The sequence below is a fragment of the Ranitomeya variabilis genome, chromosome 7 (assembly GCF_051348905.1).
Source record: "Ranitomeya variabilis isolate aRanVar5 chromosome 7, aRanVar5.hap1, whole genome shotgun sequence".
Classification (NCBI taxonomy): Eukaryota; Metazoa; Chordata; class Amphibia; order Anura; family Dendrobatidae; genus Ranitomeya; species Ranitomeya variabilis.
The window spans coordinates 80,006,861-80,024,908 of NC_135238.1; the positions used below are offsets into that span (position 1 = coordinate 80,006,861).

Consider the following 18,048-nt stretch of genomic DNA (forward strand, 5'->3'; position numbering starts at 1 on the left):
TGCTGCAAATGCATATGGATGAAAAAAAATAGCTAAAAGGTAATAGCATATATGCTTATAAGGCTATAGAAACCAGCCAGGAATGAATGAGTATAAGCCACAATAATTATGTGGTCAGTAAGTTATAAATGAAGGCAAACACCCACAGTATTGAGAATGAAACTTGCCAGAGACAAGTGGAGCGTCCAACCGAATGGGGGACCAAACAAGATGGAACAAGGAGTAGGGCACCCCTAAAGAGACCCAACGCTTATCGCTGTAACCTGTACGGCTTCGTCAGGGGAAGTGGTTGTTAGAGCCACCAAAGTATCTATAAATACCTTAAAAATAATTAGTATATCACACACTGGTGTGGAACTCTGCATCATGGTGAGGACGGTGCACGGAGGCCGGAAGTGAGCTCACGAACAGAGCGCATAGACCAAGGTAGTAACGGCGCATGCGCGAAGTGAATCGCAGGTGAACCACGCATGCGCGAAGTGCAACGCAAATAGCCCGCCTACCAGACACAGAAAACATGAATGTCGGTATAGATGTAGCGCCTGCGCAGCTCCCGGGAGTCTGGGGAAAGGGATAGCATGCACATTGGGAAGACAAACACAACACAAACCGCACAGGCAACATCCACATGGGCATAACCAGAAGAACAAAGTAGGAGCAGGGCAACACACGCACAGCACATGAATGAAAGAACACGGATGCACACAGAGACAAAAGGGGAAAAATTAGATAATACAAGTATGTTTAAGAAGAAACAGATAAAACCGGACAATCAAAAACTGTCAAACTGTAAACCAAGTCCAAGCATGCATATGGGCCATAATAATCCATTGAATCACTTATATTTCCCCCTCCCTGTATCTCCCTATATACATAACCCGTGGGAGAAAAAGAAGCAATATATATTGCACAATATGTCCAAAAAACAACCCTAATAAGATTGCCGTATAGTCCATCCATTGTCCAGTCCGAAGGTGAAATGTATCTCCAATAGAGAGGCAGTAAATGCAAGTCAACATATGATTAAAGAAAAAAAGCCCTAAAAAGATTGCCATATAGTGCATCCGTTGTCCAGTACCAAGGTGAAATATAACTCCAACAAAGAGGCAGTAAGTGTAGTCCACATATGGTTGAGGTAGAAAATTGCCCAGTTGGGAACCAAAAAGTTCAAGGGGACCTGTGTAGAAAAAGGACATAAAATTAAATCGAGATCAACAAATCACCAAAGACAAGAGAGAATATGAGCAGATAATACTAAACAGGCCCCCTAACTGACAAATCAACAGCATCTACCAGGGTAAAAGGTATGCAGTACACTGCGAAAATAACTATTACCCCAGGAAACCCGTAAACAATAATTCCTCATTTAGACCCATGGGAGTAATGGAGCCCAAACTGAAAATCCAACGGGACTCAGACTGCAAAAGTAGTTTTCTAGGACAACCCCCTCTATTGAACATATGGATTTTCTCTAAACCCACCACCCGTGTGTTATTGATTTTACTAGAGTGGTGGGCGAGATAGTGAGCTGCGACTGAAGTCAAAGGTTTACCCTTCGATTGGTCCGTAGAAGCCAGATTGATGGTTGAAAAATGTTTGAGTCTGCCGTCGACGTTCTTGAGATGTCTGCCCCACATACACTAGTTGCCATGGGCAGATTATAGCATATATGACACAATTAGTTTTGCAATTAATATAAGATTTCAAGGTATGCCTTGCTCCATCCCTAGGGTTAACAAAAAATTCTCTGTGGGTATGCATGTGTGGGCAAATGTTGCAGTTTCCACATGCAAACAAGCCCTTCAAGAATATACCACGATGTAATTTCCTAGTTTGTCTAGTGTAGTGGCTTCTGGTAAGGAGGTCCCTAAAATTAGGAGCCCTCCTGGCCGTAAGCAATAGTTGCTCACTGACAATGTTAGTAGTTTGAAGATCTGTAGTTAGAATACCCCAATGTTTCTGGAGAATGTCTCTCACTTGTGATCAATGTGTGTTAAATGTAGTAATAAACTGAGGTTTGGAGTCAACAGCTCTAGCTTTTGTAGTGAGTAGGGATTCCTGTGTTTGAGACCAAGCCCGTTCATAGGCCGCCGAAATGCATCTCCTTGGATAGTTCCTTCCTTTGAGTCGTGTCGTCAATTCACGTGCCTCCATGCGAAAATAGTCATCATCAGTGCAGTTCCGTCTAACTCTCAGGAACTGTCCAATTGGCACTCCTCTCTTGGTATGTACTGGATGGAAACTATGATATTCCAAGAGAGAGTTTGTAGCCGTTGGCTTACGGTATAAACTCGTAGAGAGTGACCCGTTCTCCACAGTCACTTAAAGATCCAAAAACGTCACCGATGATTGAGACATTGAGTGAGTCAAAATTATATTATGTGAATTGTGATTTAAAGCATCAATAAAGTCCTGGCACTCCCTTGACGTCCCTGTCCAAACAAAAAATAAATCATCAATGTAACGTTGCCAATAGCGTACATAAGTCTTAAAGAGTTCCAGAGGGTAAACCATGGTGGCCTCCCACCATCCCAAAAATAGGTTGGCGAGGTTCAGGGCACAACGTGCCCCCATGGCCACCCCCGAAACTTGTAGAAAAAATGTTCTGTCCAACAAGAAATAATTATGTTTCAAAATGAAATCCAGCAAATCAATTATAAAAGAATCGTGCATTCTATCTGAATCCGAAATCAAATCAAAAAAGTACAGAACTGCCACGATGCCATCCCCATGATCAGTCACCCTATATACTGTATGTATGTGTGTGTATGTATGTATGTATGTGTGTATATATATATATATATATATATATATATATATATATATATATATATATATATATATATATATATATACATATACATATATATATATATATATATATATATATATATATATATATATATATATATATATTTTTTTATTTGTCTAGGGGGAACTTCCGTCTTTGTCGGCGACTTCCGTTACGGAAATCCTGCGTCGCTGATTGGTCTCGCCAGCTGCCTGTCATGGCTGCAGCGACCAATCAGCGACGGGCGGAGTCCGATTAGTCCCTCCCTACTCCCCTGCAGTCAGTGCCCGGCGCCCGCTCCATACTGCCCTCCAGTCAGCACTCACACAGGGTTAATGCCAGCGGTAACGGGCCGAGTTATGCCGCGGTGTAACGCACTCCGTTACCGCTGCTTTTAACCCTGTGTATCCCCAACTTTTTACTATTGATGCCTATGCAGCATCAATAGTAAAAAGATGTAATGTTAAAAATAAAAAACCTGCTATTCTCACCTTCTGTCGTCGCGCGCTGTCCTCGGCAGTGCAAGCGGCAGGTTCCGGTGCCAAGGATGCTATGCGAGAAGGACCTGCCATGACGTCAGTCATGTGACCGCGACATCATCACAGGTCCTGCGCTCATACCAACCCTGGGACCGGAAGCTGCCGCGTGCACCACGCACATGCGCCAGGACTTAAAGGGGCCTTCGGAAGGTGAGTATATGTTTATTTTTTATTTTAAGTGTTTTTTAACCACGCATATAGTGCCCACATTGCTATATACTACGTGGGCTGTTAAATACATACTGCCTGGGCTCTGTTATATACTACATCTCTGTGTTATATACTATGTAGCTGGGCAATATACAATGTGACTGCAATATACAATGTGACTGTCCAATATACTACGTGGCTGTGCAATATACTATGTGCTCTGTTATATACTACGTCGACTGTGCAATATACTACGTGGCTGTGCAATATACTACGTGCCTCTACAATATACTACGTGGCTGTTATATACTACGTGGATATGCTATATACTACGTCGCTGACCAATATACTACACAGCTGTGCAATACACTGTGACTGTTATATACTACGTGGCTGTGCAATATACTACGTGGCTGTGCAATATACTACGTGGCTGTGCAATATACTACGTGGCTGTGCAATATACTACGTGGCTGTGCAATATACTACGTGGCTGTGCAATATACTACGTGGCTGTGCAATATACTACGTGGCTGTGCAATATACTACGTGGCTGTGCAATATACTACGTGGCTGTGCAATATACTACGTGGCTCTACAATATACTACGTGGCTATGCTATATACGTGGCTGACCAATATACTACGTAGCTGTGCAATACACTACATGACTGTGTTGTATACTACGTGGCAGACCAATATACTACGTGCCTGTGCAATACACTACGTAGCTGTGCAATACACTACGTGACTGTTATATACTACGTGGCTGTGCAATATACTACGTGGCTATGTTATATACTACGTGGCTGTGCAATATACTGCGTGCCTGTGCAATATACTACGTGGCTGTGCTATATACTACGTGGCTGACCAATAAACTACGTTGCTGTGCAATACACTACGTGGCTATGTTATATACTATGTGGCTGTGTTATATACTATGTACTCTCTTACTACGTAGCTCTGTTATATACTACGTAGCTCTGTTATATACTACGTAGCTCTGTTATATACTACGTAGCTGTGTTATATACTACCCCACTGTGCAATATAGTACGTAGCCTGTGCTATATACTACGTACATATTCTAGAATACCCGATACGTTAGAATCGGGCCACCATCTAGTGTGTGTGTGTTAATAAATATATATATATATATTCTATGGTGGGGGTCCATGAGTGGGGTTCCCATATGGTTTTACTCATGTTTTAGGTTTTTTTGTTATTGTGTGCCAAATAAAGCTTATTTTTCTTATACTATAATTGTGTGGTGTAGTGTGCAGGCATTACGGTAGTGCTTTCTTTTTCTTCATGTACCAAATGTCCAACTAGGGGTGTGTATGTAGGGGAGACAGGAAAAAACTTAGAACAAGGATGAATTCTCATCGCCGCACAAAATAGAGAATACTTCGTATCCCTGACCATAGCATCATGAACATTAAATTACTGGTATTAAAAGTTAACTTCAAATCTCAGAAAGATCGAAAAATGTGGGAATACAAACTCATGATGACCTTTTACACACTCAGTGCAGGAATGAATGTGTCACATGGATTTATATCTTTCTACATTAACTAAGGAATGTGCTCCTCATGCCATTTGAGGACATCACAACCATAGACCAGACATCAATCGCAGGACAATAAAACTTTCACACTCTAGCTATGAGAGAACCAATATTTATGGCCACAACGGTTTCTCCCTCTCCCATCCTGATAGTTATTCACGTCATTTGTCTTATCTATTGCATTTATTCCTGTGTCCTGTTGTGTATAAATATTAATTCACATGATCTGGGAGCAGGACTTCCAGGTTTCCAGCCGGCACACGCGTGGAGACACGCCAAAGCGCCCCCTGATGACGCAGCCGGGGAGATCAGTACAGAGGATGTACTCCCAGGGCAGACAGGAAGTAGGGCTGAGGACGCCGGGCTGCAGATTTAAAAAGGGGGAAAGCCTGGAGACGCTCCCTGCTGCAAGTGGTCCCAGGCATGATGGAGGACAGCGAACCACGGCAGCTGCCACCACAATGGCAGCAACCCAAGAGGCATGCTTCTACAGGCAAGTGGAGCAGGCGTTCCAGCAGCCATTCTACGCAGCACAGCAAAAAATCCGTCACGATGGACAAATCTACTGGCTAGCACTGTACAAAGATTTTTTTTTTTCTCTTTCCCTGGATAAAATCATTGAGGGGTGTAGTTTCCAAAATGGGGTCTCTTGTTGGAGTTTTCTGCTTTTTGGGTGCCTTAGCGGCCATACAAATGCGACATAGTGCCTGCAATCTATTTCAGCCAAATTTGTTTCCAAACAGGTTTCTGTGCAGTATCTAAAGAAACTAGGTAACAAATAGTGGCGTCATTTTACTTATGCATTTCCTTGTAAAAGTATTGGGGTAAAGCAACATTTTAGAGTAAAAATTATTTATTTTTTTCATTCGACTTTGTATTCTTGTGTAGCACCTGAAAGGTTAAAAACAAATTTGACAGCAGTTTTGAAGTATTTGAGGGGTATAGTTTTTAAATTGGTATCAGTTTTGGGGAGTTTACAAAATATAGACCCCTCCAAAGTCCGTTTCAATCTGAGTAGGTCCCTAAAGAATCAAGTTCTGTAAATAAATTTTTTGCAACAGTTCTGAACTGTTCTGCATTTATTTGTGAAAATATTACTAATATTACTAATCACTATGATACTTTGAAACATTCCAGAGTTATTAGCGCGTAAAGTGACACTGGTCAGATTTAAAAAAATTTGGCCTGGTCATTAAAGGGTATATCCGGGACTTAACAAAATATGTACCGTACTTAAACACGTAAAGGCAGATGATTGCAACTTATCTGCTTGTTGTGGACGGTGTCCTTCTTCCCCGGCACAGAGCAGTCACAGGTGCTACTGTCATGGATTCAGAAGCCTCTACTGACACCGCGTCCATAGAGCGGAGGATTCTTTTCCTGTACGCTCTGTCGATGGGGCGGGACTTCCGAGGTCGTTCAGATTGACACCTGACTCCCCCCATTAGGCAGCGGGCATCCTGCTGTCAATCAAAATGATTTCGGAAGTCACACCTCATCGTGTCAGCAGAGGGAGCTGAATCCCCGACAGTAGCGGTCTGTGCCGAGGAAAAACTGTGCCGTGCACAACGGGCAGGTAAGTCGCAATTACCTGCCTGTTGGTTGCTTAGGTACATTTTTTTGGACAGTTCTGGATAACCCATTTTAAGGTTCAAATTGGCTTGTTCACTGAGGGGTTAGATAGGCATTTATTATGATAAATTAATTTTATGTTTCAGATCATCCCTTGTACTGTGCAGATTGCTATTTTTTTTGTGAAATCCAATTGCAACATATTTTAGCCTCAAATACAAAAGCAAAAGTCACCAGAGTTGGACATTTTAATATGGGTTCTTTTTAAATATATATATATATATATGTGTGTGTGTATATATATATGTATATATATGTATATGTATGTATGTATATGTATGTATGTGTATGTATGTATGTATGTATGTATGTGTATGTATGTGTATGTATGTATGTGTGTATGTATATGTATGTATATGTATGTATGTATGTATGTATATGTATGTATGTGTATGTATGTATGTGTGTATGTATGTATGTGTATGTATATGTATGTATATGTATGTATGTATATATATGTATGTATATGTCTCACACTGGTAACCCCTACATTAATTTATAATAATCCCTGGAGGCAGGTTCTTGGGAAAATCAGTGTCCGGCCCATAGATCTAAACAGCTTACAAAGAAACACCATGGCTTTCTTTCGTTTGAATTGTATCGTAGATATCAAGATGATAATTTTATTCAATTTTCTATGACCTGCATGCCCATATAGACAACTTAAAGGGATATATCCTACTGACAAGCACTCCCACAAGACTTCGTGTCTACCACACTTCCGTTCGGATAAGTTTAATCACCGATCGCCGTGCCCCACAGTTTCCAGCTCCAGTCCTGTTCTGGGTCACGTAACTTCTATTCTGACTTGTCAGATCACACTGGAGTTTGTGACTTATGGAGCTTTGTTCTGACCCTCCATAGGCTTACATTGTAAAAAACAAATTCTGGCTCTCACATGGACCCCAGTGTAATCCAGCAACTCAGAATAGAAGTCGTGTAACCTAGAAGACGACCGAAGCAGTACTAGAACTTGGGAAGACTGTGATCGGTGAGAATAATACCATACACACACTACATAAACATTTAGACAATAAAAAGTTTCTTCTGAAAGCTTCTTTTCAAGTAGTTTATTGTTCAGCGAATTTTACTTTTTTATAACCTAAAGTGATCTTGCCTGCATCTTTGGTATGTCTAATAAATAGTCACATACCTTCTATAAAATAATGAACCAGCAATATCAAGAAAATATGTATTTGCAAAAAAGAGGCTTATGACTTGTGATTGAACAAGAGAAAAATCTGTCTACATAAGCCATAAATTGTGGGTGTTAAGCAAGCAGTAGGGAGGAATTATTGGAAGAAAAATGGTGGTTCTCAGGAAGCAGTATGTCTGCACGTTACATGGCAGTACTGTAGAATGCTGGCACAGTTTTAAGGCTTGGAAATCTTAATTCTACCCTGAAGAGCAAATGGCTGTAATCACAGCTGGTGAAACTCAATTTAAAGGGGTTGTCCAATACATCTTTGCTATATGTATGAATGAGCCAATGGAGGCATTGGTATATATATGTATATATATATATATATATATATATATATATATATATATATATATATATATATATATTTTATTATCTTATCTTGCTGGACCCCTGCTGCCTGTGTCTGACACCACACATGATATATATATATTTTTTTTATTTTATTATCCCCTGGGCCATTTAATATAAAATATAGTGGACAGCTCCATTATTGGTAGTAAATACAGTGTTACAGGCCATGAAACTTATTTGGTTGTAGGAAGATTGACATTGAAGGTGTTGTCCAGTGATGATTTACTGACCAGTCTTTGTTCCATCTGTGTATACTGTGATAGCAGAACGAGGAGCAATTATCCCCGTTAGAATTTGGCTATAGTGCTCCCTCTTCTCGGCCACTTCATTCTCTATAGGGCTGATGAGTGCTGCTCTCTGCTCTTTCGGCAGCCTTTTAGAATATGAATGATGTGGCATTCGGGCATCGAAGCTGCTACTCTGTTTTACAACGAGGGTAAAAGTCCACCTTTCTGCCTGTTGTAGCTGGTGCTGGAGGTGCAACACTCGGCGATCAGTGAGTTATCGCCAGTACTGTGGATAGGTGATAAGAGGTTTGCCTGGTGAAAACAAGTTGTAATTGAGGCACATAAGTCAAAAGTAGCAAGAAAAGTGCAATTTTCCCCAATGTCAGTAAAAATGTAACTACCTCAGCTATACATTAAGGCTGCTTTCACACTAGCGTTGGTACGGGGCCGTCGCAGTGCGTCGGGCCCACGTACCGACGCATGCTGTGAAATAAATGCCTGACGTGGGCAGCGGAAGCAGTCTTACGACTCTTCAGCTGCCCCATTGCAAGGTCCGGGGAGAAGGGGGCGGAGTTTCGGTCACGCATGCGCGTTCGAAAATGGCGGACTCGAAGCACAAAAAAACCTTACATGTAACTTTTTTTGTGCCGGCGGTCCGCCAAAACACGACGCAACCGTCGCACGACGGTTGGGACGTGTGGCAATGCGTCGGTAATGTAAGTCTATGGGGAAAAAAACGCATCCTGCAGACAACTTTGCAGGATGCGATTTTTCACTTGAACGACGCATTGCAACGTATTGCAAACGACGCTAGTGTGAAAGTAGCCTAAGGTGGCTTGGGTAACTTGAAGTGGTTGTGCGAAGTCGAAGTACATTTTAATCAGTAGATCTTGAAATAAGTTCTACAATTGGTTGTATAAAAAAAAAAAAATGTTCCTGTGCTGAGATAATGTTATAAATGCTATATACCATGTAATGACTGTGTTTGACCATGCAGAGCTGCTGCCGTTCAGTCAACACACACCACAGCTCCTGGCCAGGGGAGGAAGCATAATGAAACAGCAGAGCCTCACAGCTATTTGTATGAGGGAACAAATTTCCTTGCTTGTTTAATCACAGGAGTGAGTTTCTGTTGTCACCAGTAGTGATGAATGAGTGTGCTCGTTACTTGAGTTTTCCGAGCATGCTCTATTCTCAACCAAGTATTGGCGGTGCTCGGATGCGATGCTCGGATGTGATGCTCCGATCCTTGCCCTGCATGTTGCTTGGCTTAAAGAAAGATGCAGGGATTTCCTGCCATACATGGTTAAACTGTAGCCATGTTTATTGTGGCTGTATTACAGCCACGAAACATGCGGTACAGGGATCCTAGCAGCGGCAATACTCGGTTGAGACTTGAGTATGCTCAGAAAACTCAAGTAATGAGCACACTGGCTCATCATTAGTCACCAGCCCTTTGAGTTCATAATAAATGAAGACTGACATACAAGTTCAGTGGCCCCTGAGCTCATGTCATTATCTTGATTTATGATTCTCTCACAGTATAGGTGATGTCAGAGAAATTCCTGTGATAAAACAGACAGGGAGAAATGTGTGTTCTATGTACTCGCTTATCACAAGTGACAAATTCTCACCCAAGAACTATCCATCGTCCATGTGCTGTCCATGAACTGCTTCAGCTATGCATGGTCGCACGCATAAGTTACAGAACAAAGCAAGGGAACATTTGCAACATTTCAGCGCACAAACTTTTTTTTAATACATCCAATTGTGGAACTACCTATTGTTCCAAGATATATGAATTACAATGTATTTTATTATTTGGAAATCTCCTTTTAAATGGTTGTTTCCATCTTAATAAGTGTAAGATATAGCTTTATCAGTTCTGATCTCTGAAAGCCAGCCACCAGAATGAGAACAATCACACTGCTTTAATCTCCTGCTCTGTCCCTGCCCCGTGTTCACCTATACGCTAACTCCACTAGTGTGCTGCTATGTTTTGTCTAAGGCCTCTTTCACACTTCAGTTGTTTGGCGTCAGTCTAAATCCACCATTTTCCTCAAAAAACGGATCCGTTTTTTTTTCGACGGATCCATTTTTTTCCCCCATAGACTTGGATTAGCGACGGATTGTGACTAGTGTTGAGCATTCCGATACCGCAACTATCGGGTATCGGCCGATATTTGCTGTATCGGAATTCCGATACCGAGATCCGATACTTTTGTGGTATCGGTATCGAAACAACATTAATGTAAAAATGTGTAAAAGAGAGAATTAAAATAAAAAATATTGCTATACTCACCTCTCCGACGCAGCCTGCACCTTACCGAGGGAAGCAGCAGCGTTCTTTGTTTAAAATTCGCGCTTTTCTTTCCTTACGTGAAGTCCCGGCTTTGTGATTGGTTGCGTCGCAGTCACATGGGCGACGCAACCAATCACAGCAAGCCGTGACGTAATTTCAGGTCCTTAAGGATTTTAAAATTACGTCCCGGCTTTGTGATTGGTTGCGTCGCAGTCACATGGGCGACGCAACCAATCACAAGCCGTGACGTCACGGGAGGCTGGACACGCGCGCATTTTAAAATGCGCGCTTGTCCAACCTCCCGTGACGTCCCGGCTTGTGATTGGTTGCGTCGCGATCAACCAATCACAAGCCGGGAGGCTGGACACGCGCGCATTTTAAAATGCGCGCTTGTCCAACCTCCCGTGACGTCCCGGCTTGTGATTGGTTGCTTCGCGATCAACCAATCACAAGCCGGGAGGCTGGACACGCGCGCATTTTAAAAAAAAAAAAGTTTGTGCGCTGAAATGTTGCAAATGTTCCCTTGCTTTGTTCTGTAACTTATGCGTGCGACCATGCATAGCTGAAGCAGTTCATGGACAGCACATGGACGATGGATAGTTCTTGGGTGAGAATTTGTCACTTGTGATAAGCGAGTACATAGAACACACATTTCTCCCTGTCTGTTTTATCACAGGAATTTCTCTGACATCACCTATACTGTGAGAGAATCATAAATCAAGATAATGACATGAGCTCAGGGGCCACTGAACTTGTATGTCAGTCTTCATTTATTATGAACTCAAAGGGCTGGTGACTAATGATGAGCCAGTGTGCTCATTACTTGAGTTTTCTGAGCATACTCAAGTCTCAACCGAGTATTGCCGCTGCTAGGATCCCTGTACCGCATGTTTCGTGTCCAGCCTCCCGTGACGTCACGGCTTGTGATTGGTTGCGTCGCCCATGTGACTGCGACGCAACCAATCACAAAGCCGGGACGTAATTTTAAAATCCTTAAGGACCTGAAATTACGTCACGGCTTGCTGTGATTGGTTGCGTCGCCCATGTGACTGCGACGCAACCAATCACAAAGCCGGGACTTCACGTAAGGAAAGAAAAGCGCGAATTTTAAACAAAGAACGCTGCCGCTTCCCTCGGTAAGGTGCAGGCTGCGTCGGAGAGGTGAGTATAGCAATATTTTTTATTTTAATTCTCTCTTTTACACATTAATATGGATCCCAGGGCCTGAAGGAGAGTTTCCTCTCCTTCAGACCCTGAGAACCATCAGGAATACCGTCCGATACTTGAGTCCCATTGACTTGTATTGGTATCGGGTATCGGATTGGATCCGATACTTTGCCGGTATCGGCCGATACTTTCCGATACCGATACTTTCAAGTATCGGACGGTATCGCTCAACACTAATTGTGACGGATGGTCGTCCATTCCATGCGTCATGCGACGGATCCGTCAAAATTTGGCGGACGTCATCTAGACATTGACGGTCATTGCAACGTTTTTTGTCTGCGTTGAAATGGCGGATCGCGACGGATCCGTCGCGTCCGTCATTTCATAGAATGGCCACCTATGGGCGACGGATCCGTCGCGACCGTCATTTCGGCGGATCCGTCGCTCCAATCCGTTTTTTCAAATTTTTTCAATTGCGCATGCTCCAAAAAGTATATACAACCCCCGAGTAACGGATCCGTCAAAAAAACGGATCCGTTACATCCGTTTTTTCAACTATTGTGACGGAACCGTCGATCCATCATTGTCGGAAGTGACTGACGCCAAAAAACTGAAGTGTGAAAGAAGCCTAACAAGATACCAACCATATGATGATATTGACGGACCCTTTATTATAACCTTGTAACCCCTAACAATGTATATAACGTACTTGGGGTCCCACTTCTGCAGCTTTGCAATCCTCATGACTGCTCACATGTGACTTGCACACTTGCAGGGCCATGCCAATTGCTTTCTCTTCGATGCTTCTCGATGCTTCGTTTCTGGGATCTGGTACTTTATATTTTACACACTGGTCCTGTGACTGAGCAGAACAAAGCCTTAGCTTGTTGATCAGTGGTTACATTGTTGAAATATTTTACACATTAGGGCACATTGTGGCTTTTTTGATTCTTGAGAATAAATTGGTTTATTACAATTTGTCCGTTTTACGCTAATTATGCAGGAAACAGAAGCCTGCTTCTCTCGTGTGGTTCGACGGGGAAATGGACTAATGATGTACTTACCCTATACAGGAGATGATGGAAGTCCACATGGCCACCCAACGTCATGTCCAGTAGCAATATGCTGCACCCTTCTGCTTTTCATTGGGATGGGAAGGTCTGAAGACTGACCAGCAAAAAACAGCCCTGTGTTTCTTTGAGCATGTGATCACATAGGCCTCCAGTATCGCAATTTTTTTGTTGGCACTTTTCTGCCCCACACTTGATGGTTAGGAAAGGATACGGTGGGCCGCATTTACTAAACTGCTCTAGTGAAATGAAAGCTGAGCTCTAGTATTGTGGGCCTCAGTTTTACTAGAAGAGCGTTCTAATCAGCATCACACAAGGGGAAACTGGTTTCTGTTTTTCGTGGTCTGCTTTGTATAAAAATGAAAACTTGACACCGTTACACACTTGACACTTCTAATTACATTTCCTCTATCAAATTGTAATTACAGAGGTTGTCTGGGTTTTTATCTAATAAGTCTTAATGTGAGAACATACTGATAGGAAATGCACTAACAATGCTAGATAATCATGAATAGCGTAAAGAACATCCATTTCACAGGCTGCTAGTCACCGGTGAACGAGCACAATGGTTTGTTCATCAGGTGAATTGATCTTTTGTGCAGCATAAAAGATCGTCGTTCTTGGCGATGCATCTTCCGGTGTTAACAGGACTCCCACTGCTGATGGCCATGGCCGACGTTTAGTATAGATTGCTCAATGTGCATCTGCCTGTGTAAACAGGTACTCAAACAACCACCTATTGGCAAAAGTTATTGCTAGTCGTGCCGCCAATCGGTATGTGTAAACAGACCCTGACGCACCTTCTAAATCGCCGTCTTGTTTTGTCATCCGCCGCTGCTTCTGAAGCTGGTCACGTGGTACGTCGTTCATGTGGTACTTCCTAGTGTGGTGCGTCATTTTGTTCTGCTTGTGGGACATTCGGCACATGACCACTGAGGCCGTTGATTGACTGCTTTGGTCACGTAAATGATGTACGGCACATAACTAGGTACCATGACCACTGGAGCCGCCACTTTGCACTAGAGGAGGATTTTTAGGATGCACTGTGATGGTTTTATCACATTTCACCAAATCCTAGCAATCCTTGTAAGTAGCTTTTGAGACTTCGTCTTCCCTTTACTGTAATGATCTAATCATAAGTGGTAGATTTGTTTCAGCAGTTTCTGGGGTTGATCATCCATTAATCTGCTGCAGGCATGTGGATTTCTGCAAACACCATGCAGATAAGTCGTGTCACCGTTCCCTTGCCTTACGCTACCAATGCACACCATATTGGCACCACTGGCTCTGGCAGCAAGTTTTCTTTTTAAATTCTCTTTAATAAATTTTCAGACTATATGACAAGAATCACATTGTTATATTTTGGGAATGACTGAATACAGATAAGTACAATAGAAACACAATTATATGTGCATTAATTCCAGTAGATGATTTCAGTGTGGTAAGGACAGCAGGGGAAGGTAGAAAGTAGGGGTGAGGAGTATAGAAAAGGGGTGGGGGAGGGATTCATACTAAATTCCATAGGAGGGATATTCCTCCAACAATCTCACTATCTGACTGAATAACTGATAAATCATCTCACTAAAATTGGGATAAACTCTTAATATTTAGCAATATGTGGTGGACTATCAGCAATATAATGTCTCTCATGGTTATCTCTCCATTTCTAAGAGTAGCTGTAGTTTTAATTTTTCTTTCATAAATTAGTAGTACACAAGAAAATACCGTAAGTAACTTTGTGATATATCTGATCATAGCTATCTTTTTTTTTTTCACTAGGACTGATGATTCTCAAAATTCTCAATTCAAGGGTAATATCTGTATTCGGTGAAGACAGATTACATTACTGAGAGAGAAGATGGCAGGTGATGATGATACAACTGTAGAGGGGAGAGGAGAGAGTTGGAGGCAGACCTACTCCCTCCTTGTACATAGAATCTTATCACTAGTATCTGCCATCTCTTATCTCAGTAATGTAATAGTCTGTCTTCACTGAATACAGATTTAACCAGGAATTGAGAATTTTGAAAATAAAAGATCTGTCCTGGAGGAGAAAGAAGCAGATTTCTCTGATAAGATACATTATAAAGATGTTTATTTTCATGTGTACGGTACTTTTGTTTTTGTTTTTTTTAAAAATAGAAATTAAAGTGGTGGTTGGTCCTTCGAGAGTTGCCCAGGGGACTAAGTCGTTGAACTGTTCATGTCTCCTGTATTCCCACTACCGGTATCTAGCTTTTCAAGCCCATAGAGTTGTTCTATTTTATATCTCTATTGCATAATGTGATGGAGCCATATCTGATTTCCAAAGTGTCAGGATAAGGATTCTCGCAGACATTAGCAAGTGCTTGGGAATTTTTTTATTCTTGGGAACTCGACTTAAACAAGGAATTTACTTCTTGAGAGATGAATAGATACTTGCCCTTAAACTGACTTCTACATGTAGTTAATAAACAAATATACAGACATGGCTGAAAGTGTTGGCACCCTTGAAATTACCGTGTTCCAGAAAATTAAGTATTTCTCCTTGAAAATGATAGCAATTGCACATGTTTTGTTACACACATTTATTTCCTCTGTGTATACTGGAACACAAAGAGGGGGGAAAAAAGGAAAATTGGACACCAATTCACACACAACCTCAAAAATGGGCTGGTCAATATTGTTGACTAGTGATGCGCGAGTGTACTCGTTGCTCGGGTTTTCCTGAACACTCTCGGGTGATCTCCTAGTATTTGTTAGTGTTCGTAGATTAAGTTTTCATCGCCGCAGCTGAATGATTTACAGCTAAAAGCCAGGCTGAGTACATGTGGGGGTTGCCTGGTTGCTAGGGAATCCCCACAAGTGTTCAAGCTGGCTAATAGCTGTAAATCATCCAGCTGCGGCGAGGAAAACTTATTCTTCGAACATTAACAAATACTCGGAGATCACCCGAGCGTGCTCGGGAAAACTCGAGCAACGAGTACACTCGCTCATCACTATTGTTGACATCTTTCCAGAATTGTGGCTAATTGTTTCATGCATGTGATGCTTGTACAAACTCACTTGTGGCATTTAACAGGTGTGGGCAATTTGAAAATCACACCTAAAACGAGATAAAAAGGAGAGAAGTTGACTCATTGTGTCGGTGTCACTAAGCATGGAGAACAGAAAGCGAAGAGAAGAGAACTGTCTGAGGAATTGAGAACCAAACTTATTGAAAAATACCATCAATTTCCAGGTTACAAGTCCATCTCCAGAGATCATGATGCTCCTTTGTCCACGATGTGCAACGTAATAAAGAAGTTTACAACCCGTAGCACTGTAGGTAATCTCCCTGGGCAGCAGAGAAAAATTGATGAAAGGTTGTAACCCAGGGTAGTCCAGATGGTGGATAAACTGCCCCAATCAAGTTCCAAAGAAATTCAAGCTCTCCTTGGTAAAGCACAGCATTCTACTGTTTACAGAAAACAGAATGAGGCCTACAAAGAAAAGAAAACCATACCTACAGTCAGTCAATTATTGTGGAGGTTCAAAGATGTTTTGGGTTTGCTTTGCTGCCACTGTAGCTGGGTGCCTCGTCTGTGTGCAAGTAATCGTGAAATCTGAAGATTACCAAATGATTGTACATACTCCCGGGCAGGGCCTGTCTAGTGGACGTGACCTCACTCCATACACTTGTATGTAGTGAGGTAGTGCCCACTGGATGGGACTATGTAAAACTTGTATATACTCTCCAGTCATGGCTCCCAAACTGGTGAATCCCCGCAGCGGACCGGACAGCCCCTTTAAGTTGAGGGTGCCAACAATTTTGTCCTGACCATTTTTGGTGTTTTGTGTGAAATGTCCAATTTGCCTTTTTTTTGTTTTTATGTTGTTCCAATACACACAAAGGAAGTAAATGTGCAATTTCAATGCTTTTCTGGGAGAAATACTTCATTTTCTGGAACAATTTCATGGGTGCCAACACATTCGGCCATAACTGTATAACTATGTTTCTATAGGTTTACATGACCTCTAAATGTGTTTGTATGCAAGAAAGCAAAGTTTTAGCTAGACTGCAGTTCACCCCTGAGAAATGGCTCATATGATCTGAAATGCTGGAGATGTCAGTCACAACATGGCACTTATTGCCATATGTGATGGTTATGCGCCAAGATAAAAATACAAGTTTTGTGTTGTCTGAGCTCCATGTAGGTGCAGTGTGTGGATGGCCATCCGAACAGAAGCCATCGTCTTAAAATGCTACCTAGACGTCCTTAACATGGCAGGATACTTCACTGATGACTTGGACTTTTTTCTGGTACTAGGCCTTGGGTCTGCGATGTGGTGGCATACCTCTTTCTGCACCTCTAGATGGCGATAATGTAACTTAGAAGTTTTACTTATTTATGTAGTGTCCATGCCATTAGAATGTTACATGATTTCCAAAGTACTGTATGTATTATGCCATGCTTTTATTGCTGCTTTTGTCACCATGTCATTCTGACATACAGCATCCGATAGTGATTTATTGTCTTATTTTGTCTCCTCTTAGTTCTACTCTGGGCACCGATCTCCACACATTCCGTATAGGCTACTGCACCTTGTATGGACACACGCACGGCATTTAGCAGGGTACGAGCAACAGGATGCACATGAATTTCTAATTGCTGCATTAGATGTACTGCACAGGCACTGCAAAGGTAAGAATCTACAGCCATGCCCCCACCCATTCTCCATTCATGTTACAGCTGCTGCTTGCTTTATTAACCCCTTACACCACTTGACCAACTTCTTTTAGTTTTTCCTACCCTTCTTCAGATATATCCTATATACTCGAGTATAAGCCAACCAGAGTATAAGCCGAGACCCCTAATTTTGCCACAAAAAACTTGGAAAACTTATTGACTCGAGTATAAGCCTAGGATGGGAAATGCAGCAGCTACTGGTACATTTTAAAAATAAAAATAGATACCAATAAAAGTAAAATTGATTGAGACATCAGTAGGATATGGATATTGAATCAGGAGCCCCATACAATGCTCCATACAGTTCATGATGGGCCCCATAAGATGCTCCATATTA

General features: G+C 42.0%; 1 protein-coding gene across 11 annotated transcripts in view; it reads left to right on the forward strand.

Annotated features, from left to right (window-relative positions):
- Positions 1–18,048, forward strand: part of USP22 (ubiquitin specific peptidase 22) — a 122,157-nt gene that overhangs the window by 67,593 nt on the left and 36,516 nt on the right. For all 11 annotated transcript variants that reach the window (XM_077275354.1, XM_077275353.1, XM_077275352.1 and 8 more), the window contains one exon: positions 17,519–17,666. In XM_077275354.1, coding sequence (XP_077131469.1) covers positions 17,519–17,666 — 148 coding nt within the window. The remainder of the gene's footprint in view (positions 1–17,518; positions 17,667–18,048) is intronic.